A 27808-nucleotide genomic window follows, 5' to 3' on the forward strand; every position below is an offset into this window, starting at 1 on the left:
TGAGTTCCCTTTACTATGTGATGATGATGTTTAGAAGATTTTCTGTCTTCTAACTTATGTTTTAGTTTTTTAAAGTTATTTGGAGAAAGATAGAGCAGGTGGGGGAGGGGCAGAAAGGAGGAGACGAGTCCCAAGCAGGCTCCACACTGTCAGCGCAGAGCCTGACATGGGGCTCGAGTTCACAAACCTCGAGATCATGACCTGAGCCAAGATCAGTCAGAGGCTGAACCACCCAGGCTCCCCTCCTCTTCTAGTTTTTAAAATAAATGACAGCACCTGAACGTATTCTTTTTTGTAAAAGAGGAAATAATATAGACAGAATAGAAGCATGTCCCTACTCCCATCCCTCAGTACTCCACGTAATTGCTCCTTTTTTTAAATTATTACTATTTTTAATGTTTTATTTTACTTTTTGAGAGAGCGTGAGCTAGCGGGGGTGGTGCAGAGAGAGAGGAGACACAGAATCCGAAGCAGCTCCAGGCTCCGCTCTGTCAGTGTAGAGCCTCAGGTGGGGCTCGAGCCCATGAGCTGAGAGTTCGTGAGCTGAGATCCAGGGTAAATGCTGGGCCACCCGGCACCCCCCTGGGTTTCCATTTTCAGAGAATTGTTTCCCTGTAGCCATTGCTCAGGTTTCCCTTGGCTTTTTTGCCTCTTGATCTGTAGGCGTTAGAACCAAAACCAACTACTCTGCAGCCCGGGTCTCTCTGTGTGATTTACAAGGCTTCTTCTTTACTTCCAGGCTGTGAACCCGCTCTCCTGGTCCGTAAAGCTGGTTTTAGTGGTTTCTGTCCCTCCCCCATCAGTCTGTGACTCGTGAGACTTAGGGGGCCGGTTCTTGTCTCCAGACAGAGAGTGAGTTGTTCTGAGTGCCCCTCCGATCGGTGCTCTCTTCCTTCCCGATGTGAGCCGTCTCTGTGTACGTGGTAGATCTCGTGCCAGGTTCACTCCTGCCAGCTTCCGTCAGTCACTTGTGTCTTTTGTTCACAACAGAACCAAACTGTTCTAATTACTGTGTGGTTTTAGTGCGTGTTAGGGATCGGTGAGCCAGGTGTGCATTTCATTGTTTTGCTTTTTTTGTGTTTTCGAATATTTGTTTATTTCTGAGAGAGCGAATATGTGTAGGCGTGAGAGAGGGGCAGAGAGAGAGATGGAATCCCAAGCAGGCTCTGCACTGTCATGGGGCTCAAACTCACGAACCGTGAGATCAGGGCCTGTGCCGAAATCAAGAGTCAGAGGCTTGACTGACTGAGCCTACCCCCCACCCCACCCCCAGGCACCCCTGTTTTTTCAAAGAATACCTGAGCTGTTCTTCTATATATTTTTTTTTTCAGATACAATGTAGAAGGACCTTAAAAGGTTCCAGGAAAAATCCTATTGGGATTTGGATGGGTTGTAGTGAATTCATAATTCATTTGAGGGTTGCTGGTGTGGTGCTGTGGTTAGGAGCAAGATCTTGGGTATCAAGTCCTGTCTCTGCCCTTTACTAGCCTTCTAACCTCACCATCCTCCCCGGGATCCCTCCCTGGAATCCATGGCAGGCCCCGCTCACCTGGGGCAGGGGGTGTGGGCAGGGGGTCTGCAGAACCCGAAGTGTGCTCCTGCACTTGCGGTCAGTCCTCCCGGCCAGCGGGACCCCGGCTCCCAGACCTGCTGAGCAGTCCCCCCATGGGGACTGGGGTTTCTTCACTTCCTTGACTTGGCTCTTGGCTCCTGGAGCCTGGGGGTTTCATCTCGTTTTTCTGAAAGCGCGCGCGTGTGTGTGCGCGTGCGTGTGTGCCTATGTTGGGTGAGGCGGTAGAAGGTCTGCTCAGAAGTGCTTTTGGGGGTGTCTTTCTTGTCAGGGGTGTTCCTTTTGGGGGGTCTTAGAATTTCTGTGGCTTGTGGAAGAGATGGGACCTCTGAACTCCGCGTGTTGTTTTACCGTGACTGGAAGCACAACTGTACTTTGTTGGAGCTGACGGGACTGAGTTCAGGGTCAGTCCACAAAACGGGCTGCCTGTTCTCTGCCCTGTGGTCGCTGCAGGTGCTGGCGTCGTGGTCTCGGTTACTGGCAGGTGCGCCGAGTTCTCGCCGGCCGCTTCAACGTCCTCACGTTGAGTAAGTAGCACACTGACGTCACTGGAGCTGCTCCGATTGGGAGCAGTTGTGTCCGCGAGCAGTAGGTTTGGTGTTTATATCCAGATCCTGGAGATGACAAGGTGTTTTGAGGGGAGCTTACAACCGTGGTTTCTCCTGAATTTCGCATTTATTAGAGTGTTTAGCTGTGTCCTTTTGTCTCTAGAAAAGTTTGACAGCTGTCGGTCTCACCGGAAGAGGGGCCAAATAGACATGCAGCGAATGATGTGGGGGGTTGGGGTACCGGCCCCCTGGGGCACAGTCGAAAACCCACATGTGACTTTCAGCTACCCCCAAACTGCTTACGGCCTGGTGTCGCCCGGGAAGCCCATGTTGTGTATGTTGTGTGTATTACACACTGTTCTTCAGTCAAGGAAGCTAGAGAGAAGATGCTAGTAAGGAAATCATAAGGAACGTGGAGTGCCTTGGGGGCTCAGTAAGTTAAGTGTCGTCTTCGGCTCAGGTCATGATCTCCCGGTTCCTGAGTTCGAGCCCCCACATCAGGCTCTGCACTGACCGTGCAGACCCTGCTTGGGATTCTGTTTCTCTCTCTCTCTGCCCTCCCTGGCTCACATTCTCTGTCTCTCTCTCAAAGTGAAGAAACAGTAAAAAAACAAAAAACCATAAGGAATATTTACAGGACTGCCCTGTATTTATCAAAAAAATTCCCGCATAAGTGGACGTGGGCAGGTCATAGCTGTTACTCAAGGGTCTATTGTGTTTTCAGTGCAGTAAGCAGCCTTTTGTTAGGAAACGGGTATGTCTGATTTTTTTTTAACATAGTTTATAGAATTATAACTTAAAAATAGCCTAATAGGAAGACTAAGCTGTTTGGAAAGTTATTTTTAATTTCTTGTTTGTATGCTTAGAGAGCCCTAGAACATCTGAGTTAGAAAGGACCTCAGAGACCATCCTGTGTCACAGTTGACAGACTTCAGAAACTCCTCGAGGTCACTGGCGGCTAGTCCATCAGGCACTGAGCTAGAGTCCCGTGCTCCTGGCGGCCGGCCCTGACCGGTTCCTCTTTCCTGTGCCCCCCGGTTGGACACGGACTGTGTGGAGCATCTGTGACACTGTATTTCTAAGGGCTCTTTTATTTTACTTTTTAAAAATTTTTTTGAAGTTTATTCATTTTTGAGGGGGGGGATGAGGGACAGAGAGAGAGGGAGACACAGGATCCGAGGCAACTCCAGGCTCCGAGCCATTAGCACAGAGCCCGACGTGGGGCTCGAATTCACAAACCACGAGATCGTGACCTGAACCCAAGTCTGACACTTAACCGACCGAGCCACCCAGGTGCCCCATCTAAGGGCTCTTTTAATGGGAAAAAAGTTATCTAAGACGCTAAGTATTCCCATCAGCAGAATCTGCACGAAGGATGGGAGCAAATGCCCTTCGTTGGACCTGCAGGTCACATGATGTGTTTGTTTCCATAGAGCGTCCGGTTGCTGATAACGAGCGCATGTTTGAGGCTCTGCAGCGGTCTGGAAGTCAGAGGAACGAAGTTCGTTTCTTCCTTCGTCACGAACGGCCCCCCGGCAGGGACACAGGTGGGTAGCGTCGTGTGAATCTGAACAGGGCTGTGGACTTTGCTTGCTTTGGAAGGGGTGGGGGGTGTCGGGAGCCTGGTGACTTGAGTGAGGGTGCAGGAGAGGGAGGGAGTGGAGGCCTGAGGACGGCCCAGCTGCCAAGACCTGACCGCCAGGGAGCCAAGGGTGTGGTTTGCTTTGATTTGTGGTGTTTGAAGAGGGGAGAATCGGGCGGAAAGGAGTCCCTAGAGCAGGAGGTGGAAATTTGGGGGCGGCGATGTGTGCTGGCGGGTCCCTGAGGAGCGGCGCCCTCAGCCCGCGAGACCTTCTTCTGGGTGCAGAGGGAGAGAGGACAGATGCGGTTGGCGGTGGTGTGGGGTCTGGAGGAAGGGCTTCTGGTCGTCTTCTCTGAGGTTGAGGGGGGCACAGAGGCCCACGTGAGCCGTCACAGGGAACAGAAGAGCGTCAGCCACGGACTCGGGACACCGTGGATCCCAGACCCTGGGCTTTCCTTCTAGCCGGGCTCTGCAGTCTGGATGTTGGAAGAAGACGGTTAGATTGCCCCAGAGTTGGGGTTTTGCCGGCCCAATCGGGAGGAGGACACGGACGGCGTCTGAGCTGGTGGGAAGGGGTGGAGGGGAGCTGCAGGGAGAGGCTAGGCAGGGGAGGAGACTGCGGTCCCGGGTTCCTGAACAGGTGCAGTGACGGGAAGTTAGGGTCCGAACCCAGACCGTCTAAATTCAGCATCCCAGAGGGAGAGCACTTGTAGGGGATTTGGGCCAGGAGATGAGCCAGGGTTGGGGGCTGAGAAGCGGGCTTTGGACAGAGGCTGTGGGGGTCAGGTGGTCACAGCTCTGGGGATGAGGGTTCTCACCGGGGCGTGCAGATGAGGTAAGGAGGGAGAAGACGCCAGCGGAGGGACGCCGGGCCGACCGTGGCTGGACCCTGAGGGTGGAGCCGTCCTGGGGACCCTGAGGGGCTCTGTTCCTGGGGGAAGCCCCCCGATAAGTGGGAGTACTAGGTATTTCTAAAAGTGTGAGAACCTTTAAAATGGGAACTTGAGGGTTTGTGATCTCAGGACATTACTCTCGTGAGTAGGAACGTAGGAAACAGGTGTTCGCTATCATGTAACATAACATCTCGAGTTTACTGCCTTAATCCAAGCGCCCGCATGGTGCCCAGCCATTAGAAATGCTTACGTGTGGCGTGTGACGTGTGACGTAGTGTGGCCTCGTCCCCACTGCAGGAGAGTGCGGGCACGCAGGTGACCTGCCCTGCCCGAGGTCACACGTCTGGGGCGGAACCTGGAGCACAGCCGAGACCCCTCAGTCAGGCTGGCCACACGCTCTCCATCCTCACTGCTGTCTGTAGGTGTCCTTTAAACCCTCACTTATTTTGTTCCCCAGCCGCCTTTCTTGTAGTTGTAAATTGGCGTCTGCAATCGCATTTTTGTTTTGTCCTTTACTTACATTATCGCACACATCCTCTGGTAATAAGTTGAATTTTACCTTTTCACCCAACAGTTCCCATGTCTTCTGGGTAGGTCGTGGGTAAATTATTAAATAGGAGTGCAGTACACAGCCTCAGTGTGTCTGTAAGGTGAGAAGCCCAGTCCAAAGATCGAGGAGCCGTTTACATTGTCGCACACACCAGGGCCCCGCAGCGTTCGAACTGGGCCGCAGCGGCATCCGCCAGTGAGGTGCGAGTCTGGGTTAGGGGACGCCCGCCCTCTTCCCTGTGCCCTTGGCCCAGGACCTGGGCCTCTGACTCTGATTGAGTCCTGAACATGCTAACGAGACACTGGTTGCATGCCCTCTCTTTGAGGTGGTGAAGAAAGCAATTGCTCTTAAGTGGCAGGTTTTTTTTCTTGTGGAAATATTGTGACAGATGACTTGAGCCGCGTTGTCAGAACTGAACAGTGTTTTAAAAATAAAGCTAGTGCGTTTGCGTTAGGTGTCCGCGTGATACCTGGCTCTGAGGACAGACGTTTACTTATGGGCGCAGGAATCTGTGCTGAGCTTCAAGTAGGTATAATAGACATTTAATTGAAAAGAAATTTTAATTTAAAATTTCTTGGGAGATCTGTGTTTTCTAATATACGGGAAGTACAGATATAAGCTTAATTTTCTATATTTAAAAAGCTGTTGATACTTCAAATTACAAATTTCTTACACTGTATCAGTTTAAATTTTTTTTTTATTTTTATTTTGCAAGAGAGACTGAGCACCAGCGGGGGAGGGTCAGAGAGAGAGGGAGACACAGAATCCAAAGCAGGCTTCAGGCCCCAGAAAAATTCTTTTTAGCCAGTAAAGCAGAATATACAGTGTTCTCTAGTTAGTATTTTCCCAAGTTAAGAAAATGGAAATTTTTTTACTGAAATAAATGGGGAAGTACTTCATAGTACTTATGAACTACCATAAAATGTCCCCAGTAAACCAAAAATATTCAAGACGGCTCTTAACTCTGTTTTCAGTTGCTTCTTTTCAATGGAAGTTACAAACACACCTGATGAGCACGGGGAAGGATGGATTTAATTTTCACTTATTTCTTTCGGTGAAAGTTGTTGATCTCACAACCGACTAGCTAAGTGGAGAGCCAGGAGCAGCAGTGTGAACAAATGATGGGAGGTGTTTTGTTTATGGCGTCCTTTCTGCTTCCGGTATCCAGGAGTGATAGTGACGACCCCAAGGTGACCTGCTCCTTATGGCACCTGTCCGTTCTAGTATTAATGCCTGGTTTTTGAATTTTGTGCTTAGTGAGCGGACCAAGGTCTCAGGATCCAAGTTTAAGAAGAAACGGTGTAAAAGTTCCTGGTGAACATCGAAGGAAGGAGAATGGCGTAAGTGATCGTTTTTTTGTTTCTATCCGCGCCGCACGTGTGCCAGTGATCTGCTGTTTTGACCTTCAACTCGCATTCATTATTACTTTGTTCTCCAATGGGTTATGAAGGATGGCCCTCTTCTGTAAAGGTTATTGTAAATTTATTTCATACAAGGGATTGATTTTAATGATCTCGGCATGGGTGACTGTCGAGAGCAGTTTTAGATGCTGGAAATGCCTCACATTCAGAACAAAACAAATGTTGAGCAAGTAATGAGTTTTAGTAAGTATCTTTGGGGGCACCTGGTAGACATTTTCTTTTCAGAGCTCAGAATTTGTAATACGGTTAGGGATTCGCCTCGTTATCTTTCCCCAGTCTATGGTAAATTTATGTGAGAATCCAGACCATTTGCTCCTCTTTCCCCAAATTCTCCTTGTTTCTCTTAGATCTTACACTTCTCTTACGGGGCTGGAAGGCTCACATAAAGATGATGAAAAGCGGTCTCAGCCATTAACAGGATTTGAGTGCATCTTGACACAGCGTATCTTCCCCCCTCACTGGGTTCTTCTTGAACAGCTTTATCGAGCTATAGTTGACCCACATACAGTAAATTGCACATATTTCGAGTGCACAGTTTGGTAAGTTTTGACACGCGTACACACCTGTGAAACCGTCACCACAGTCAAGATAGTGACAGTGTCCATCACGCTGGGTTTCCGCATGTCCTTCTATAACCTTCCCTTCCTGCCTCCCTCCCCGTCCTCAAGGACCCCCTGTCTGCTTTCTGTCGCTACAAATTACTTGTGTTTTCCAGAACTTTACATGGATGGAATCCTCCAGTATATAGTCTTTTTGTCTGAATGTGCTCAGCATAGCTATTTTCATCCCTGCCGTCCCGGAGGTCAGTGGTTGGTTCCTTTTCGTTGCTGGGACGCCCTCCATGCGCACAACATGCTGATCCACCGCAGACGGATGTTGGGCTTATTGCCGGTTCTGGTTAGTCTGTATCCAGCTGTCATATTTGGGTCCTAGTCTGTGTACGGGCATGTCCTTTTAGTTCTCTTCAGCTACTAGGAGTGGGGTGCTGGGTCACGCGGCAGGGGCGCGTTCACTTTTTAAGAAGCTGCCAGACTGGTTGCCAAGGTGATTGTTTTATTTTCCGTTCCCGTCCAAGAGATCCAGTTGTTCTGTGTCCTCACCCGCATCTGGTGCGGTCAGTCCTGGTAATTGTCGCTGACCGGGGCCTTGCGGTCCCCCGAGGCTTCACCTTGTGTTTCTCTGACGGCTTGTGGTGCACACGCTTATTTGCCACCCGTGTGTCTTACGTGGTGACATATTTGTTCGCCTCTTTTGTTTATACTTTTCCTTGTTGGTTTGTTTGCTTTCTTAGTACTGAGTTCGAGCACTCTATTCTGGATCCGAGTCTTTTATGAGGTATATGCTTTGCAAATATTCTCCCTGGTCTGTGACGTGTTCCTAATTTTAATAAAAGATAGTTGCTCATTTGAGAAGTTTTGTCGTGTTCTTTTACATTTAATTTTATGACCCACTTTGAACACTTGGCTGTGGTATGAGGACTCGAGCTCATGCTGTTGTGTACGCGGACGTCCAGGTGACCAAGCTGGATGCCTGTTGGAAGGGCCGTGCTTTCTCGTTCCAGGGCCTTGCACCTTCGTCTCAAGACCGTTGCCCCGTACATGTGGGGGTCTGTCCGTGCTCTCCGTTCCTCTGTCTTGACCGTGCTGTGTCGGTCACCAGAGCATGGGGAAGTCTTCTGGTCAGGCCGTGTGACTTTTCTAAATTTATTCCTTTTCAGGTTGTTGTGGCTGTTCTAGATCCTGTGCCCTCCCTTATGGGAGTTGGGAATCTGCTTGTTCATTCACACACACACACACACACACACACACACACACACACACACACAAGCCTACTGGAAGATGCCTTCATGGCTTAGTTGACTGGGTGTCTGACTCCTGATTTGGCTCAGGTCATGATCCCAGGCTAGTGGGATTGAGCCCCGCGTCGGGCTCTGCACTGAGCATGAAGCCCGCTTAGTATTCTCTCTCACTCTTGCTCTCTCACCCCCCCACCCCTCTTCCCCACTCGTGCGCTCTCTCTTTCTCTAAAATAAAAAATAACCTTTAATCCCTTTTTAAGAATTAAAAAAAGCCTGCTGGGAGTTCACTTTGCCGAGTGTACAGGTCAGTTCGGGAAGCGTGGTCATCTTGCGGGCGTGAGCTTCTGATTCACGAGCACGTCACTTACTCCAGCTTCATTCAGGCCTTTCTCTCAGCAGTTTGTGAGTTTTCAGGGTGCAGGTCTTGTGCATCGTGTTAAATTTATTCCTAAGTACTTCATGGTTTCTGTGCTACTGGAAACGGCCTTTAAAGATGCTTTTCTAGGGTACCTGGGTGGCGTCTGTTAAGCATCTGACTCTTTGGGTTCAGGTCGTGGTCTCACGGTTTGCGAGATTGAGGCCTGAGTTTGGATTCTCTCTCCCTCTCTGCCCCTCCCCATGCATGCGCTTGTGCACATGTGCCTTCTTTCTCAAAATAAGTAAACATGAAATTTTTCCTCAATTTCTGGTTGTCAATATATAGAAATACAGTTGATTTTTGCCTCCCGATCGTTTATCCTGCAATGTTGCAAACACCTCACTAGTTCTGGCGGCTCTTTTGTAGATTCCGTAGCATTTTCCTCACAGATCACGTTTTCTGTGAGTCAGGACAGTTTACTTTCTTCCTTTCCAAACTGGATACAACTTCCGGCCTTTTCTTTTCTGTTACCGTGGCTTGGAACTTCTAAGAGCATGTTGAGTAGATGCTTTGAGAGTAGACATCTTGTTTGTCCCTCATAACTCAGTGTATCTTGAATATTTTTGATGCTAGTGTCATATTTAAAAAAAAACCTTTTTTTAAGTTTATTTTGAGAGAGAGAGGGAGCATGGAAGGCAGAGAGAGAGGGAAAGAGGGAATCCCAAGCAGACTCACACTCTGACAGCGTGGAGTCCGATGTGGGGCTCAAACTCCTGAACCATGAGATCATGACCTGAGCAGAAATCACGTCACTTAACTGACTGACTGAGCCACCCAGGCGCGCCTCGCTAGTGTCATGTTTTTATTTTATTTTATTTTATTTTATTTTATTTAAAAAAAATTTTTTTTTTTCCACGTTTATTTATTTTTGGGACAGAGAGAGACAGAGCATGAACGGGGGAGGGGCAGAGAGAGAGGGAGACACAGAATCGGAAACAGGCTCCAGGCTCTGAGCCATCAGCCCAGAGCCTGACGCGGGGCTCGAACTCACGGACCGCGAGATCGTGACCTGGCTGAAGTCGGACGCTTAACCGACTGCGCCACCCAGGCGCCCCTGTGTCATGTTTTTAAAGGTCGCTGTGATGACTGTGTTCTAGGTTAGCCGCTGGTGCCCCAGCGTCCTGTTTAGTGTGATCAAATGTTATTTTTCTAGTATAAATTAACTACAGAACAAGGTAATTCTAAGTAGTTCCATTTCGGCCACCGACTACTGCAACTGTTTACTTTTACATTTATAACTTGAAGAGCGCTGGTCTATTGGTACATTTTACGTCTAAACGTAATAAGTCACTGTGGGGATGTTAACATGAAACTTAATGGTCTCGTTAATATTACGGGAGAAAAACGGCCGATTTTGGCGTGATGGGTTCAGGTGCGGCTTAAGCAGACCTTCGCGGAGGGTCTCTGTGATCATTTCGTGGTAGCTGGAGCGCTTGTGGTTTCATTTGCAGGCTGGCAGCCCCGGGATGGATCTGACTCTGGCCGAGCTTCAGGAGATGGCGTCCCGCCAGCAGCAGCAGATTGAGGCCCAGCAGCAGATGCTGGCCACTAAGGTAATGTCTCGTTGGAGGACGGGCGGGCCCGCCGTTGATGCGTGAGTGAGGCCGCTCACGCTGTGCGCCGTCGCCTCCCAGACACACGAGGAGACTGCAGCCCACGAGGTTCCTGCTTCCCGGAGCCTGCTTCTCTTTGCTGCAGCATTTTCTGGAAAGCCTTAGATCATCCCCCGCGTTCAGGATCGCTGGACCCCCGATCCTGAGCAAAATTATTCCTGTCGTGTATCGGTAACAGAGGAAGAGCGTAAGGAACGCTTCCACTTGGCTGGTGGGAACCGCTCTGGACTGGCCTTGTCCTGACTGGTTGCTAAAGCGAGAGGGACTTTATAGTCAAGTCCTGCTAACTCTGTCCCCTTCTGCGTCGTGACACTGATAACCGGCTGTTTGCCCTCTTCTGAGACATCCTGCCCCCACAGACTAATGCTCATCCTGGCCTCGAACAGGTGAAAAAACAAAAGAAGCCTCCATTACCTTCCAGACCAGTCTCCCTGTTCCCTCTCCTGCCGGCCACAGGTTTCTGGTCTAAGTCATCAGACTTCCTCCAGAGAGGCTGGGAATCGGTATCTTGGGGTTTGCAGGCTAACGGTCTCAGCTCTATGGTTGTAGCACTAAAATGGCCGTGGACGCAAACAAATGGATGGCTGTGTCCCCCAAAAACTGGACTTCTAAAAACAGCAGGCTGGATTTCACCTGCCGTCCCTGGTCTGAACACTCAGTGTCTGCACCTGACCAGTCTTTTAGTGACTGTAAGTTCAGTGGAGCTAGGGTCCCAGTGGTGGTCTGGCGTGTGAGGTCCCCAGCGACACGCCCTGTGGCCCTCCTTGTCATAGTGCCAGGGCTCCCATGTATCCGTTTCTGTCTCTGATGCCAGGCACCAGCACCTTCAAAATCCGGTGTAGCATTGCTTCTCAAACTTCAGTGTGCATATGAATCACCTAGGGGTCTTGCTAAAAATGCACGTTCTGGGGGCGCCTGGGTGGCTCTGTCAGTTAAGTGTCTGACTCTTGATTTTGTCTCAGGTCATGATCTCACGGTTCGTGGGATCGAGCCCCATGTCGCGCTGTGCTCTGACAGAGTGGAACCTGCTTGGGATCTTCTCCCTCTCTCCTTGCCCCTCTTCTGCTCATGTGCTCTCTCGCTCTCAAACATTTAAAAAAATGCATGTTCTGGGGCACCTGGTTGGTTCAGTTGATTAAGCATCCGACTCCTGATTTCAGCTCAGGTCATGATCTCACAGTTCGTGAGATCAAGCTTTGCGTCAGGTTCTGTGCTGATAGATAAAAATAAGGTTGAGTAATAGAACAAATCTTCAATTTTGGGGACTTATTTCGAAACTATTTTGTGTTACTTCTGTTTCAGGCATATTAACTTGAGGTTACTCTTGATGATAAGTTGTGTGAGTCTGTTACTCGATTTTAGTTAAAAATTTTAGTATGATAGAATGTTACGCTCTGGTTTTTTAGAGCGTTAAGTGGTTCTTCACCTCTTTCCTAAGTGTGTGTTGAGTGTGCACTAGCTGTGCAAGGTGCTGTGTGAAGAGAGTCACATTTCACGGTTCGCTCCTTGCCGGTCGCCCCACTTTAGAGCTAAGGAAGGCAGTGAGGTTATGCGGTTTGCCCAGTCTTAGAGCCAGTAAGTGGCAGCACGCGGGTTGGGAGTCCAAATCTGGCTCCAAAGCCGCCTTTGTAGCGAGCGTGTCTCTGTGTGAGCTTCTCCTAAACTTGTAGCCACGGCCCATGAGAACCAGTTTCGGATCGCTGTTCGCTCGCGGCATGAGAACCACGGGGAATAAATGTGCTCGTTCCTGGGTCTTGTCCCCATGAGAATGGAGGGCTGGGGCCAGGAGCGGGTGCCTCGCGGGCTGGTCTGGGTTCGTTCCGGGCTGTGGCGCACCTGCTGGGAAGGGCGTGCTGACCGTGGCCTGTGTCTTCAGGAACAGCGCTTGAAGTTTTTGAAACAGCAGGATGAGCGCCAGCAGCAGCAGGCTGCGGAGCAGGAGAAGCTGAAGAGGCTGAAGGAGATCGCGGAGAGCCAGGAGGCGAAGCTGAAGAAAGTGAGGGCGCTCAGGGGCCACGTGGAGCAGAAGAGGCTGAAGAACGGCCGGCTCGGTGAGCGGGGCCCGGGGGCGGCCGGTGTGGGTGCGGGGGCGACAGGCCTTGCCAGGGGTGAGAGCAGGACGGGACCGTGTGCGCAGGGACCTCAGAGTTGTTGGAAAGCAGAATTCCCTGCAGCTTGGACACCCGTGAATAGGAGTTAGCTGCTGGGCGCTTTCGACAAGGTTCCTGACTCACCTTTGGAAAATGTCCTAGTGGTTTATTTGGGTTTTTTCCCCTCTAAATACTTTTTGACTGGAAGTTTGACGAAGGATTTTTATTCATAGAGTAGGTCTGTTACAATACCACTTAATTAAAATTTTAGTGACTTAACGACTCCCTCTACCGCTTTATAAAGCGCAGATTCAGAGTCCTAAATAAATTTTGTTGTTGCCCAAGTTTGCAGTTTAATACTCGAGATCCAGGTCCTGCCAAAGTCGCCTCCAGAGGGAGGCTCATTCAGAATGCGTCTGCTGATTCCAGCCGCCTGTGAAAGAGAAGGCTTCGGGGCCTTTCTGAAATGTCTGCGCTGTGTTCCGAGGCTCGTCGGAAAGCCAGGTTGCCTGGGAGCGCTCGTTCGTAGTTTTCTTTTCAGCCCTGGTTGCCTTTCTTCTTGTCCCTCCAGTGGAGGAGATCGAGCAGATGAACAGCCTGTTCCAGCAGAAGCAGAGGGAGCTGGTTCTGGCCGTGTCCAAGGTGGAGGAGCTGGGCAGGCAGCTGGAGGTGCTCAAGAACGGCCGGCTGGACGGGCGGCACGATGGCAGGTGCGCCGCGGCCGAGCTCGACCGCCTCTACAAGGAGCTGCAGGTGAGCCGGGGGCGCTTCACCCCGAGGTCCGGGACGCACGTCCGAGTGCCCCACGTGGGAAGTCGGGGGCCTCCCTACAGCTGCAGCCGTGGGCCGACGTTCACTTTACACCAAGAGGTGGGGGGGGGGGTGGGGGCCTTGCGGTTTGGGAAAGTATGGAAGAGGGAAGCATGCGATTGTCTGGGAAATTTTCTTCCTGCTCCCTGCCGTGCCCCCCCCCCCCCCCCCATGCAGTTACGAAACAAATTGAATCAGGAGCAGAATGCCAAGCTGCAGCAGCAGCGGGAGTGTCTGAACAAGCGCAATTCCGAGGTGGCAGTCATGGACAAGCGCGTGAACGAGCTGCGGGACCGGCTGTGGAAGAAGAAGGCGGCGCTGCAGCACAAGGAGGGCCCCCCGGTAGGTGGGGTAGGTGGGGCGCCGGCCGCCTGCAGGGTTCCGGGGCGGGGGGGCGGAGCGGGGCCACAGCTCCCTGTCGGGTGGACAGAAGCACGGGCCTGTAGACGTGAGGGAGGTGTCCCGGCCTGTTCTGAGTTCAGTGCCGTCTGGGTCGTCACGCTGAAGGACCTGTGCCTCTTCCCAAGGTTGACGGAACCCCGCCCCCGCAGGGGCTGCCGGCACCCAGCCGTGTGGCCGCGGTGGGCCCCTACATCCAGTCGTCCACGATGCCCCGCGTCCCCTCGAGGCCGGAACTGGTGGTGAAGCCCGCTCTGCCTGACGGCCCCGGGGCCCTGCAGGCTTCGGAGGGGGCGCTCAGAGTACACACGCTGCCCAGCACGCGGTCTGCGGCTGCCGCCCAGGCCAGAGGTGACTCGGTCCCCCCGGCCCTCCGCGGCTCGCCCTCCTGGCCTCATTGTCCTTCCCCTGGGTTGGGGGTTTTACAAAAGGTCTTCCTGTCCCTCGTTTGGGTGCAAATTTTAAGAACCTCCCTGTGGTTTTTGCTAGTGCAGTGATAAGTTTCTTAACCCTAAACGATACGGTTCTGTCTGGGAAATAAAATGTAGTATTATTTTTGGAGTGAAAATTGTTCTCGATTCCTTCTTGTTAATAAGGAGATTTTGATCTGATCTCTGTAACTTGACAGCTTTTCTTTTTGTGTAAAACCCCGTATGTGGGCAGTGGTGCCGTGTTTTCAGAGGGCAGGGTGGTGAGTGCGTTCTGCTGAGAGGTGTGTGCGCTGTTCACACGTGCTTGTGCGTGAGAATCTGCTTGCTAGCAGTTTGTGCGATAAAAGTAAACATACTGGAAGCTTACGGTGAACCGACAGAGGCTCCTTGTGTCCGTGACCTTGGCGTTCGGTGCAGTCCTCGGGTGCGTGTGGAGGTGCAGGCTGGAGTCTCGTGGCAGGAGGAGCAGATGGAGGGAGGGCTGTAGGAAAAGCAGGGTAAAGACGACCTTTACAGGCCTCGTTCAGACCCCTGCAGGCAGGGAGCAGCCAGCTCTGTCTGACCGCTGTCACGTGCGGGAGACAGCCAGCTTCACGGTCACTATTGTTTGCCCACGTGAAACATTAGAGCTGCCCTAGAGCTGCCCGGTCCAGGTGTTACTGTGGAAAGAACTGCTTTAGTTTTGCCTCTGTGAGGACAGAGCTGTGGCCTTGATGCTTCCTTGTCTGTGGGGAGAGAACCTGAGGGCGCCGATCTGTGAAAGACTGATCGATGTCCACAGTTTTGCCTTTTTTGTTGTGTGTGCGTCATTGGTGTGTGAGCTACACCCGGAGTCGTGGGGCCGCCAAGTTGGAAAGTGTTTTCTCAGTGCGATGGTGACCGAGGGGTAGCGTGTCCTCGCTGTTTCCAGCAGATTTTCTGTTTACTGTGATTAATTTTAAAGAGTTCGAGTACATTTAATTTAGAAATATAAAGTCCAGTATTTTTCTAAGGAAGTTTAGTGGGATTGTTGTAAGTCTGAAATATGAAGTTGGTTTTATTTTATTGTTACATCTTAAGTTTTTTGTCATGTTTGTTTATTTTGAGAGAGAGAGAGAGAGAGAGAGAGGCAGGGGAGGGGCAGAGAGAGAGGGAGACACAGTATCTGAAGCAGGCTCCAGGCTCCGAGCTGGCAGCACAGAGCCCGATGTGGAGCTCAAACTTACGGACCCGTGAGATCCTGACCTGAGCCAAAGTCAGACGCCCAACTGACTGAGCCACCCAGGTGCCCCTTGAACCTGTTTTTAGAGATTAAACCCTGTGGCAAAAGGAGCCATTGCAAGTGCCTTTCCAGCGCCGGCTTACCCGTCTTGCTTTTCTGCATCCTAGGCTCTAAAATCCATCCACTCAGCCCTGACTGGAGCCCCCCAAGTGCAGACGTCACCGTGAGCCAGCCCTCCGGGCCTGCACCCACCGGCTCTGGGCGGGCCCTGGACCAAGGTGGGGACCGAGGTGGGGTTCGCATGTGCTGTCCGCAGCGCTCTAGTCTCTAGCTTGTTTTCTCGTGTGTTGGCACTGGGGACGGTGTTTACTTCCAGACCACCTTCTTTTGTCTGGGGATTAAAGTACCAGCACGGCAGCATCTAGGTTATTCTGTAGTTGACTTAATTTAAAAATAAGAGAGCATTTAGTGGCTACAGAGTTTCAAAGACTTTGAAGAGAGAGAAACTTCTGTGTGAAAAAGAAATTGTACTGCAAACAGCTTGAATATCCATGTGATTTTTTTTTCTGTCTCCAGTTGACGATGGAGAGGTTCCCCTGAGAGAGAAAGAGAAGAAAGTTCGCCCCTTTTCAATGTTGGACTCGGTGGACCAGTCGGCTGGCCCTGCCCCCTGTGGGGGTCTGAGGAAAAACCAGAGCAGTGAGGACATCTTGCGGGACGCTCAGGTGCGTTGGGATAGCTCAGTGTTAACACCCGCTGCTCGTTCCGTACATGCCCCTCAGAAGAGAGAATATTGTATAAGGGAGAGCAGGAAACAAACCAAAATATATCTGCAAGATGAGAAAACAGAACAGAATTTGGTGATTTTAAATTCTGCGGCTTAAGTGTCTTTGTGGTCTCACCCCGTGTTGGAGAGCAGCTGCTTTGCCTGCTGCTGGTTCATGTTTCGCGTGATTCTCTAAAAAACTGAGGGTGCATTGAAGAACAATCGTATTTGTGTCCTTCAGTTACCTTGGTTCTTCAAAACCGGGAGCTGAGTTTATGTCTGTGATGGTTTTGTGTGTTAGAACCGTGGCCTTGGATGGCGTGTTGCCTGAGGCGGCAGCCTGGTTTGTGTCCATCCTGATGAGTGCAGAGGATGTTCGGTTTGGGGGCCGCCGAGTACGTAAGGTGGCAGTTAAGGTTTCCGAGCGGGCACCCAAGGGTTCCTACGTAGGAAGTGGCAGCAAGGAGTCATTCGGGGCAGGGATGGTGTTGCATTACTGAGCTTCCTTATTTAATGTGGTTAAGTTCAGAGATTTAAAACTTTTTAGTGATTTAAAAACGTAGAGCTAGTGTCTTTAGTGTGACTTATATTGGCGAAATGAGGTTGTCTAGACATCCCGCGGACCCATTGAGGCAGTGTTTTGACTGGCTTTGTACGTGTGTGTATTACAGGCTGCAAATAAAAATGTGTCTAAAGTACCGCCTCCCGTTCCGTCAAAACCAAAACAGATTAATTTGCCTTATTTTGGGCAAACGAGTCCGTCACCCTCAGACGTTAAGCCGGACGGAAACCCTCAGCAGTTATCAACAGCGGCTGCATCCGTGGGAAATAAACCCAAAACAGCAGGGCAGCAGCGGGGTCTGCTGTCCCCCGGCGCACCTTCCGTCGGCCAGGGCCCGGCCCTCGCTCCAGCTTGTAAGCAAGAAAGTCCCCCTGCGGCCGCCGTCCGGCCCTTCACTCCGCAGCCTTCCAAAGACGCCCCTCCTCCGCCCTTCAGAAAGCCCCAGACGGTGGCCACGAGCTCCATATACTCCATGTACACGCAGCACCAGGCGCCCGGGAAGAACTTCCAGCAGGCCGTGCAGAGCGCGTTGACCAAGACGCATTCCAGAGGCCCGCACTTCTCAAGCGGTGAGCTTCTGGGCCCGGTTTTCCCCGGCGCGGGTGGCCGCGGGTGACGTCATGTCCTCCCCAGAGCTGTCTTCTCTCGGTACACAGCGAGATGGCTTTGTTCTCGGGGTTTTGTTTAATTTGCCTTCTGCTCTCAGGAACCTTAAACAGGTGAAACATCCATTAAACGTCAGCCCACTGCAGTAGGCGCTGGGGAGCATAGGTGATAGATGACTAGAACCCATGGCGGACATGGCTGTTTGCACGGTGGCGACCCCGTGCACTTGTTCCCTGCTCCTGGTGGGCGAGGCGCACACAGGCGGTCCCCGCGCACCGGGCCATGTCCTCGCTGCGGGTCAGACCGCACACATGCCCTTGGCGCGAGGAGGCCTGGATAGCTGCCCCTGCGTGCTTTTCAGAAGAGCGCTCCTTTCTCTGTTTCAAGCCGTTCTGATGAGCACAGAGCTGCTAGTTAAACATAAAAGCATAAAAAGATACACAGTCTGTTGATTTGTTGGGTTCTGAGAGTCATTAGTTTATAAAACCAGAATAGAGTTCACTCTCTTTTACTGAATGAAATTGGCTTTCTAGTCGTGAAATCAGCGTGCATTTGTGGTCTGAAGTGTCCCGAAAGTGATCAGACGACAGACACGTCCCGCACGTGCCACAGCGGACTCGTCCTTAGGCCTGCTGACACAGTGATTTGGGAATTGGATAGCTTTGACCTAATCAGAACGATAAGGGGAAGGGTTTGGGCAAATAGAAGTGGTTCTTGAGAACTCAGGAAGCCAAATACGATTTTCCACGTGGGTTTGCTTTTGAAAAGTGGGAAAGAGAGGGTGGTGCGTGATTCCTTTTAATCTGGACGCAGGAGAGGATTACCAGCCCCCGTTGCTTTTATGCTGTTTTCATGGTTTGGCATTTTAAGTTTGGGTGCAGCAGCCAGTGATTGCTTAACAGTTACAAGGGCAGCATTTTCTAATCGGCACGTAAAATAATGGCGTGTTACAGCCAACGAGAGTTTTCGTTCTGTCCGAAGTTCACTGTGCCGCGATGGAAGCCTTGCTTTGTCCTTCATTGGGTGTAAAAACTGGCTGTGGTGCAGGGAGCTGGGTAAGGACTGGAAAATTACAGGACGTTCTAATCATTGTCAGCTGGGTCTGTGACCTGCCGGCTTTACTGAATACTGACCGGGGCTTTGTTTCCATTTCCAATCAGTCTACGGCAAGCCTGTGCTCACTGCTTCCCAGACCCAGCAGCAGCATCCGGAGAACGTCTATTCCAGCAGCCAGGGTGAGCCCAGCAGTCCCGAACCTGACCCGGAGCCCGCGGCGCCCGCTCAGGAGAACCACGAGAACGAAAGAATTCCTCGACCGCTCAGCCCGACCAAATTGCTGCCTTTCTTGTCCAATCCCTACCGGAACCAGAGTGACGCTGACTTAGAAGCCCTGCGGAAGAAACTGTCCAACGCGCCACGGCCGCTGAAAAAACGGAGCTCCATTACAGAGCCAGAGGGGCCCAATGGGCCAAATATCCAGAAACTCTTGTACCAGAGGACCACCATCGCTGCCATGGAGACCATCTCTGTCCCCTCGTATCCGTCCAAGCCGACTCCAGGCACGGCCGACTCAGAAGGCCCAGGAGAAATCCAGAATCCGTACTCACATGTGGAGCCAGAGAAGGAGACGGTCTCTCTGGTTCCCGAATCGGTGTCCCCGGAGGAAGCGGGGAGCACCGGTGCGGAGAACGGCGACATTCCAGCTCCTTCACCAGGCCTCGACTGTGTGCCCGAAGGAGTCCCAGACGGCAGCCCACGTTTCCAGAATAGTGTGGAAGAACCGAGAGCAGAGACTCCGCACCTGCTCGAGGTGTACCTGGAGGAGTACCCCCCGTACCCGCCCCCGCCGTACCCGACCGGGGAGCCAGAAGGGCCAGGAGAGGACTCTGGGAGCCTGCGTCCCCCCGAGATCACGGGGCAGGTCTCTCTGCCTCCTGTAAGTAATGTGGCGTGTCACCTGGTCCCTTCAGGAGCCCCCCCCCCGCCCCCGCCTCATCACGGTGTCCCAGGTGGTCGACTGGCAGAGCTCTGGGAACCACCTCTGAGTTCGCAGGGTCGTTTGCCCAGGGCGACAAACGTGTCTGCAGCCCACCTTTTGTTTCACAGCCCCCTCAGCGCGCAGTGCGTCTCGTAAGTGTCCTAAAAATCCATTACATTCAGAATACCTTTAATTTTTCATTACTACTTTTATTATTTATTTTTGAGAGAGCGTGAGTGGGAGTGGGAGAGAGGCAGAGAGAGACACACACACACACACACACAGAATGTGAAGGAGGCTCCAGGCTGTCAGCACAGAGCCTGACACGGGACTCGAACCCGTGAACTGTGAGATCATGACCTGAGTCGAAGTCGGACGCTCAACCGACTGAGCCCCCCAGGCGCCCCAAGAACAACCTTAGTTTTTAGGGAAGAGCCCTTTTCTCTGTGAAGAATCAGAGTTCGGTTCTTTGCGATACAAACCACGCTTGTTTCTTCGACTGTGGTCGGAGGTTAACCTTGAGCCCACGCTGTACTCAGCCTGGTGTGCGGTTCCCCGCAGCTGGTGTTAAACACGCGGAAAGGGAAGACATCTCACACCTGGTTTGGCCGTTCCCCCCCACCCTGCCGGCCATCCAGTCAAAATGATGTGTCCTCTCAGGGACGGAGGAGACCGCATTTAGTGACCGCGTCATGCTTTCTGCTCAGGAGTCTGTGACCGTTGTCCCGGGAGAGCCATCCCCTTCTTGCTTGGGTTCGAGTGACCCAGGGCAGCTTGTGTCTGCTTGTTCGCGAGCGGGCGCGGGGCCCCTGCCCCGCACGGCCCCTGCGCTGCGCATCACGGTCACGTAACGTTCACGCTTCCCTTTTCCAAGAGACGACATTTTAGTCCTTGGGCGTCAGTGGAGTGATGGCCGCACGTTTTCTGCAGCGCCGGGGTTGTCCACCCCGAAACCGCGCTGCGTGTGTGCAGGACGGCGCACCTCCGTGAAGTTGCCGCTTTGCGGGCTGTGTGCGAGGCGCTTACCGTATGCGGTGTTAGGGCTGGTCTTTGCGAACTCGCTGTATGTTTTTTAAGTCTGGCTTATTAACGGTCGAAGGGCTTGAGTAGCTTACTCGTGTATCTCGGAGTGTAGTTAGACTTGTGAGTAGATGGCAGTGACAGCGTTTTAAGACCGGAAGGTTTCTTCCCAGGGTATCTAAGGCAGATGATCATATTTCTTATTTCCTTAATTCTGTCCGCTCTCCCCCGAAGCGGGCGTTGTTTGTTACGAAACGGTTAAAAGGGAGGGAGTTGAAGAAGCCAGATCGCTTGGATTTAAATTCCAGCCCTGATGTTTACTGGCCGTGTGCCTTGTTTCCTGATCTGTAAAAGGGGGTAATGGGGTTCTCGTGAGGAGTTCACGAATGATCGTTCGTTAAATGTCCGTCCAGAGAACTGTGTGCCCAGTCTGTGGGGTCTGTCGCACTAAATAGATGGGGAACCCAAAGACCAGTTCTCAGCCCAACGGCAAAGCAGCCTTCTCGCCATCGCACGTCACACCCTTAGCTCCAGCCGTGGTGTCTTGGGTCACCCAAACGGGACACGGTTCAGTTCTTCCCTCTTCGTTCGTTAAGCTGTATGTTACGATTCACGTCCGTGTCTGGATGATGTTACGTGTCTACAAAATGTGCCAAGTGTGTGTTTGTGAAGCCCCTTTCGCTCCCCCCTTCCCTCGGTCTCCACGCTGAGACCAGGGCCCTGACTTCACACCTTTCTTCTGCAGGGCAAAAGGACAAACTTACGTAAAACTGGCTCTGACAGGATCGCCCATGGCATGAGGGTGAAGTTCAACCCCCTGGCCCTGCTCCTGGACTCCTCTCTGGAGGGGGAGTTTGACCTCGTGCAGAGAATTATCTATGAGGTACCGTCTAATGATACGACCTTGTGTCCCTTTCGGACCTCCGATCTGAGAGAGAGGAATTGCATCTTTAAATCGTGGGGGTCGGGGCGAGGTGTCGAAGGGGGGCGGCGAGCACTCCCCGGGACAGGCTGTGCCGGTGGAAGGTGTGACATAAAGTTGGGGGCCCTCTGGGGTCTGGCCTTTCTCCGGGAGATCTCCACCCTCTTGTACAGTTGTGCCTGCATGGGTCCGGACCGCACAGGGTTCATGGTCGTGCCTGTGTGGGTCCGGACCGTGCAGCGTTAAACTGCAGGTGTGGGCCTTATTTCAGAAGCCTGCTATTTAAAATATTTTTAGTTGCCCTGTTTTCCTTTCCATGGCAAGTGCACCTTGTCCTTAGACACTAATTTGTGGTGGGAGTCGGAGGGTAAGTAAACATCAGTGACTCTGAGGGTAGAGTTTCCGGCCCCTTTTCATGGGTAAGAGCCTTTTTATAGTGAGCGCCTACTTACTCTGGCTTCCCCGCTGCCCTCATTTCTAGACTTGCTCTTGGTAGAATTTTCCTGGCTCCTGAGGTTTAATTATGACGGAAAATAACCCCAAGAGCCTGCGTCTGTTCTCTTGATCCTGGACAGCTGGTGGATTGTGATCTGAACGGTGACAGAAGTGTGAGTGACAGTCACCCTTCTTCTCGATGTCACAGGTTGATGACCCAAGCCTGCCGAATGATGAGGGCATCACCGCCCTTCACAATGCCGTGTGCGCGGGCCATACAGAAATCGTGAAGTTCCTGGTGCAGTTTGGTGTGAACGTAAATGCCGCAGACAGTGACGGATGGTAAGGTCCTCGCTGACCCCTGCCCCGGCTTCAGGGTGTCACTGTGAGGGCCCTGCCGGGTGGTGAGAGCATCCACGTGCGTCCTGCCACGGCTCGTGCCCAGACTCCCCTCTCGCTCCCGTTCTGGGGCATGTGGGGTGTTGGAGTTTAGTAGTTAAGTAATAAAAACAGGAAATGTCACAGCCGTACACAGTAGACTCGAGCGAGTTTGAGAAATGCTGATTTAAGCAAGGTCCCTTCACCCATGAAACCTCTGTTTTTAATATACTGCTGTCCATTGCACGTCTGCACGAGGGAGTCGGGTTTGTAGACTTTCCCAAATATACGTGACCGTGGAATCCATTTTTTGTGGACCATTTTGTGAAATGGTTTTATGTGCATAAAGCATAGGAGGAACTGTTACAGGTGATGAGTGTTCCTCATGCGATAATGGGTTGTTACATAATGAGTTAAAGGTCTTGATAAGATATTGTCAGCCCGGTAACAGTAATAGAATGGAGAGTAAATTTTGTAATTTTTCTTTCTTTCTTTTTGGAAAAAGAAAATTTTAAATTACGATAGGCTCTTTTTTGGAAGAAGACTTGTTTTTTTCCGTATAGGATTTTTAAAAACCTGGAATCACGTGAAGATATTTATGCAGGTATTTTTATAGCTTATTTTTCTGTTAACGTGGTAAGTGGCTGTACGATGACGTCGGCTTTACCTCGTGCACAGGTGTATGTCACGTGCGTGCACACAGGTGCAGAATGGCCCTACATTGCGAGGAGTGACTCTCTCTCTTGTTCGACACTTAGATCATCCCCCAGGTGTTTGTGCCAAAGCATTTGGTTACAGTTTTTAAAAATTACATTTATAAAAGTAACGTGTATGCGCTGTGGAAAATGTGTGTAAAAAAGGGAAATGAGAAGAGGAGATCAGCCATTCGTACCCCACAACGTAGAGAGATCAGCATCAGTGGTTCTTAAGTATATTCCTTTAAAGCTTACGTACGCGTATGTATTTTAGCCTAATTTTTTGGTTTAACTTTACACCGTAAGCAAAACAAATTTTTTAAGTGATCTCTGTGCTCACCGTGGGGCTTGACCTCACGACCTGAGAACAAGAGTCTCCCCTTCCTCTGAGCCAGCTGGCCCCCGCCCCAAAACAAGTTCTTAATGTGTCATAATGTCTTCGTTTCCTTTTTATTAGGAATGTATGTATAGTTTTTCATTTTTTAAAACCACGCACTTAACAAATCTGCAGTAATCCCAAAGTGAGCGGTGGGGGGAATACGTGATCTTAGAGACTGTGCCCTCGGGAGGAGTAAAAAGAGGGGAGAGAGGAAACAGGTGAAAAGCGTGAAATCTGTGTAATTCGGGGCCTGGTCCACATACTCCAGTTCACACTTGAGCTGGGCCGTGGCGCCGGGTCCTCTTCCTCTTCCGTGGGTCTGGATCACTTAGCGCTCGCTGCAGACATCTGAGGTGCTGGAGGGGACTCTCCGTATGGTGTCCGCGAGTCCCTGCCGGCCAGCTGCTGAACAGACTGAAACGTGTGCGGTTGACAGTCCCTGTTCTCGTCTGCATTGAACTACCAAGGTGTTTTTTTTACCAATTAAAATTCAACTTGGATTTTAACAGCCGTTAAGGAGAGGTAGTTTTCTGTGTGCAACTTAATTTCTTCAGAAGCGGTAATGACAAGGGAACATTTCTAAAGGCCCGTGTTTCGAGTGCAGGCCTATAACGCAAAGACGGTCGTGCCCCTCCGGTCTGGCACGGCCGAGCGCTAAGGCTGGCACTAACTAGGCAGGTGCTCCAGAACACATCCGACCCTTTCTGAGACGATTGCACGGATTTCCTGTCCTTCACTCATTTCCTTGACTCCCCTGGCCCTCCGCGCTGCCCTGCTGGGCGCCTGGTGTGGCCTGTATGCAACATGTCCCTTTGTGGTTGTCGGTCTTCGGCGGGTTCATGTGTCCGTGTGTAACTGATACTGTTTTTAAATTTATTTGAGAGAGAGAGAGAGCGTACAAGAGGGAGAGGGGCAGAGGGAGACAGGATCCCAAGCAGGCTCCACGCTGACAGCACAGAGCCCGACACAGGGCCCAAAGCCACGAACTGTGAGATCGTGACCTGAGCCGAAATCAAGAGTCGGACACTTGACCAAATGGCTCCCCCACGCCCCCCCCCCCACGTGCACGCACGCGCGCGCACACACACACACACACACACACACACACACTGAGGTGTTCCTGTGTGTAACTGATTTCTAAAACCGTGTGTAAGAGGTTTTAGGAGAAAGGCCCAGACCATGGAGTCCGGAACGCTGTGGGCAGACAGCCCAGCCCGTGGGCGTGGTGTGCACGGGAAGGTCCTCCAGCGCGTTTGCCTCGTGTCCCCCCAGGACCCCGCTGCACTGCGCGGCCTCTTGCAACAACGTGCAGGTGTGTAAGTTCCTGGTGGAGTCCGGAGCCGCCGTGTTCGCCACCACCTACAGCGACACGCAGACCGCCGCCGACAAGTGCGAGGAGGTGGAGGAGGGCTACGCCCAGTGCTCACAGTTCCTTTACGGTTCGCGACTGCTGGCTCGAGTGTGGGGTTACTGCCTCTCTTTGCCCGGAGTTTCTAGGGTGCAGTTGCCAAGTAGCTTTAGCATCCGGGGACACGTTTGTGTGTCGTGCGCGGTCCTGGCCGTTGAGCACAGGGCGGCCTTGGAGGCAGGGTCGGATGCGGCTTCTGTGCTTGCTCCAGTGGGGATGGCGTGAGCTGACCCCACGATGGGGCGGTTTGACCCTGCAGGGGCCTCTCCCGAGACTCAGAGAAGGGAGGCTCCGGGTGTGGGCCCGGTGGCCCAGGCGTGTCCGCGCAGTCAGACGCGGGGGCTCCGTGCCTGGGGCACCGGGGACGGGAGGTGTCGGGGGGTGGGGAGCGCGTCGGGCGTCGGGCCCTGATCCGCTGGCTCTCCCGTGGTTTCAGGAGTGCAGGAGAAGATGGGCATCATGAACAAAGGGGTCCTGTACGCGTTGTGGGACTACGAGCCTCAGCACGGCGACGAGCTGCCTCTGCGAGAGGGGGACTGCCTGGCCGTGCTGCGGCGGGAGGACGAGGAGGAGACCGAGTGGTGGTGGGCGCGCCTGCAGGACCAGGAGGGCTACGTGCCCCGCAACTTGCTGGGGGTAGGTGTGTCCCCTGTCCGCGCGACGGCGAATCCTCACGTTTGGACGGTGGCGGGTTCACACGTCCAGCCACATTTTCCGTGTTGGTGAGCCACCGGGCACGGTCAGGGTCCCGTGCTCTCGGAGGTCCTGCGCTCCTCACGGGACCTGGGGCTGGACCGGGGAGGGCACTGCGGGCAGGAGTCCCCTTCTGTCCTGGATTTAGGTGGAAGGGGGCTCTCGGGAGCGTTTGCAGGGAGGAGGCCGGGAGAGCGGGCAAGAGAAGGGAGGGGGCGTAGCGCTTTCCAGACACTGCATTGCCGACCTGAGTGCCGTGGGCGCCAGGGCGGGACAGATAACGGAGAGCGAGGAGAGGACCGACGTGGGAAGGGGGAAGAGCCCGGCCGGGGAGGTGACGACGGTCAGCAGCGCGGCTCCGCGCAGTCCCCCTGCGCCTGGGCGTGGCGGGAGGGACCGGAGGGCACCACCTCCTGAGATTGTTGAGGCGTCTGATGGGCAGCGAGGGGGAGAGGTTTTTATGGGGGTTTTCATCAGGTCGGACCCACGCGGGCTGAGCGGCGCGGAGCCACTCCGGTGTCTGGGTCTCTAGCGAGGGCCCTGGGTGCGAGCGCTCCGCTGCCCCACGTTACTCCGCCGAGTGACCGTGGTGTCGGAACCTGGCTGCCTGGATTCCGACCCGCGCCCCCTCCTGACCCTTCTTGTCCGCTCCCGTGTCTCATGTGCCATGTGGGTGACCTCGTGTGTCCCGACTGCTGCCCCTGCTCACAACGTTTATCATTAAGTAAACCTTTGAGCCTGGATCATATTCACACATGTGATTCTGATGTAAATTACAAAGAATTGATGAAAGTTAAAGTAAATTTGGCCATGGAGCCCTTTATTTATTTTAATTTTTTTTGAGACAGAGACTGAGCGTGAGTGGGGGAGGGGCAGAGAGAGGGGGAGACCCAGAATCCGAAGCCGGCTCCAGGCTCCGAGCTGTCAGCACAGAGCCCGATGCAGGGCTCGAACTCCCAGACCGTGAGATCATGACCTGAGTCTAAGTCAGATGCTTACCTGAGGTGCCCGGGCCACGGAGCCCTTTAGACGAGCTTTCCAGTGACCCGACCAGAGTTCTGTCCAGCCCGACGGAGTCTCTGCAGCCGCCTCCCTGCCGAACATGAGCAGCAAATACTAGTTCTACCTTTTGACGTTTCCTGCTTCTGAAAACCTCTCGGAACTAGTTGCTTATTGGAATCTTTTGTTGTGATTTTCCAAGCGGTCCTGTGACTCCTGAACAGAGGAGGCCGCGTGGCCCAGGTGCTCGGCCCTCGGGAGGCCCGCGTCAGGCTGGGTCGGAGACGTTCGTGTTCACCCCAGCCTTTTGGAGGTCTCCCCGGGGTAGAAGTTGCCTCTAAGTAACGTTTTTTTGGTTTCCTTTGAGTTTAAAAGAAAAAAGGAACTCACGTAAATGTTGAGTTTTTAATCAGAGGTTCAAATTTGAGTCTAGAAAATTGTATTGACCAGTTGTTTTCTCAGAAAAATCATCTTTTGTGTGATGTCGATCACCCGTTTTTCAGTTTTGGCTGGAGTCTGACTCCACTTTCTTTCAGCAAACCCTTTTTCCCGTTGTGTAGGCGGGAGGAGGGGGTTGTTTACTGCGCCAGCTGGATGACTCGTTGGACTCACCCGTGGCTTCAGGACCTTCCATTCTTCTCTCCGGCTCTTGTTCTAGAAAACACAAAACCACAAAAATCCCCACACAAAAACCTCCACTTATCCGCCCTGAAATCGGCAGACTTTTAGTCTGTGGCATCCTGTCGCTCAGTCTCCTCTGTCATGGAGTCGGGTCTGTTGTCAGTGAGGTTACAGGAGACCCTGATCTGTCCCGTCCGCTCGGGAAGCTGCAGGCCGCACGGGTGGGGCCGGCGCTCAGCGCCACCTGCATTTTTACGTGGGACCCCCTGTGACTTTGCAGGGGAGGTGCCGAGTGTGAATCTTGTGTCCTGGGGCGGCGCTGGGTGCCTCACGTGCAGAAAGAGTCCTTTTCTTCGATTCTTTCCGGTGACACCAGACCCCCATACTCGAGGTTTTGTCTCTGCAGCATGTAAATCATTTCTCCGTTCTCTTGCAGCTGTACCCCAGAATTAAACCCAGACAAAGGAGCTTGGCCTGAAACTACGGAGCTTTAGTTTCTGAAGAACTCATGTTATCAGTAAGGAGAAGTGTCGTGATTGTTTGTGGCAAACATTTCGCAAGACTGCTGACGACGTCACTGGAAGGCGTCTGGAATGGGCTCTGGAGGGAGGTGAAGGATTTGGGGAGTTGGCTCTCCGAGGGGGACCTCGGCGTGACAAACTGGCCGTGCTGTGCTGCGGAAGCATGTTCCACGGGGCAGAGGACAGACAGGGACGTCCTGTTTGAGAGAGAAGTGGGGCCGCTCCGTGGGCTCCGTGTCCCACCTGCTTGGGGGTGCCGACGTCCCAGCCACACCTGCTTGCTGTTGGTCGGCGCGTCCCCTCCCCTTCCACCGGGAAGGACCAGAGCCGTGGAGGCGGCCCCAGGACCTCGGGACACAGGCCACACGCTCAGAACCACGTGTTGGCGGGTGTGGGCGGCCCTTCGTGTAGGAGTTTGTAGCGTCTTCGGAGTCACGTGTGGAAGGAATCCTGGGACCGAGCCACAGCACAGCTACCTGAATGTGGAATCTGGTTTTTAGG

General features: G+C 52.6%; 1 protein-coding gene across 6 annotated transcripts in view; it reads left to right on the top strand.

The window, feature by feature from the left end:
• Positions 1-27554, top strand: part of TP53BP2 (tumor protein p53 binding protein 2) — a 62980-nt gene extending 35426 nt beyond the window's left edge. For 2 of the 6 annotated variants that reach the window (XM_027046252.2, XM_027046254.2), the window contains exons 3-18: positions 3552-3665; positions 6401-6483; positions 10232-10333; positions 12270-12444; positions 13055-13236; positions 13471-13635; positions 13821-14043; positions 15492-15614; positions 15901-16049; positions 16762-17221; positions 18419-19194; positions 21002-21139; positions 21822-21955; positions 24338-24504; positions 24910-25109; positions 27223-27554. In XM_027046252.2, the coding sequence (XP_026902053.1) occupies positions 3552-3665; positions 6401-6483; positions 10232-10333; positions 12270-12444; positions 13055-13236; positions 13471-13635; positions 13821-14043; positions 15492-15614; positions 15901-16049; positions 16762-17221; positions 18419-19194; positions 21002-21139; positions 21822-21955; positions 24338-24504; positions 24910-25109; positions 27223-27264 (3233 nt within the window). In that variant the 3' untranslated portion in view covers positions 27265-27554. The remainder of the gene's footprint in view (positions 1-3551; positions 3666-6400; positions 6484-10231; positions 10334-12269; positions 12445-13054; positions 13237-13470; positions 13636-13820; positions 14044-15491; positions 15615-15900; positions 16050-16761; positions 17222-18418; positions 19195-21001; positions 21140-21821; positions 21956-24337; positions 24505-24909; positions 25110-27222) is intronic. The other 4 variants (XM_053209849.1, XM_027046253.2, XM_053209850.1 and 1 more) reach the window with 4 other exon arrangements.
• Positions 27555-27808: the final 254 nt, after the last annotated feature.

The sequence above is a fragment of the Acinonyx jubatus genome, chromosome E4 (assembly GCF_027475565.1).
Source record: "Acinonyx jubatus isolate Ajub_Pintada_27869175 chromosome E4, VMU_Ajub_asm_v1.0, whole genome shotgun sequence".
NCBI lineage: Eukaryota > Metazoa > Chordata > Mammalia > Carnivora > Felidae > Acinonyx > Acinonyx jubatus.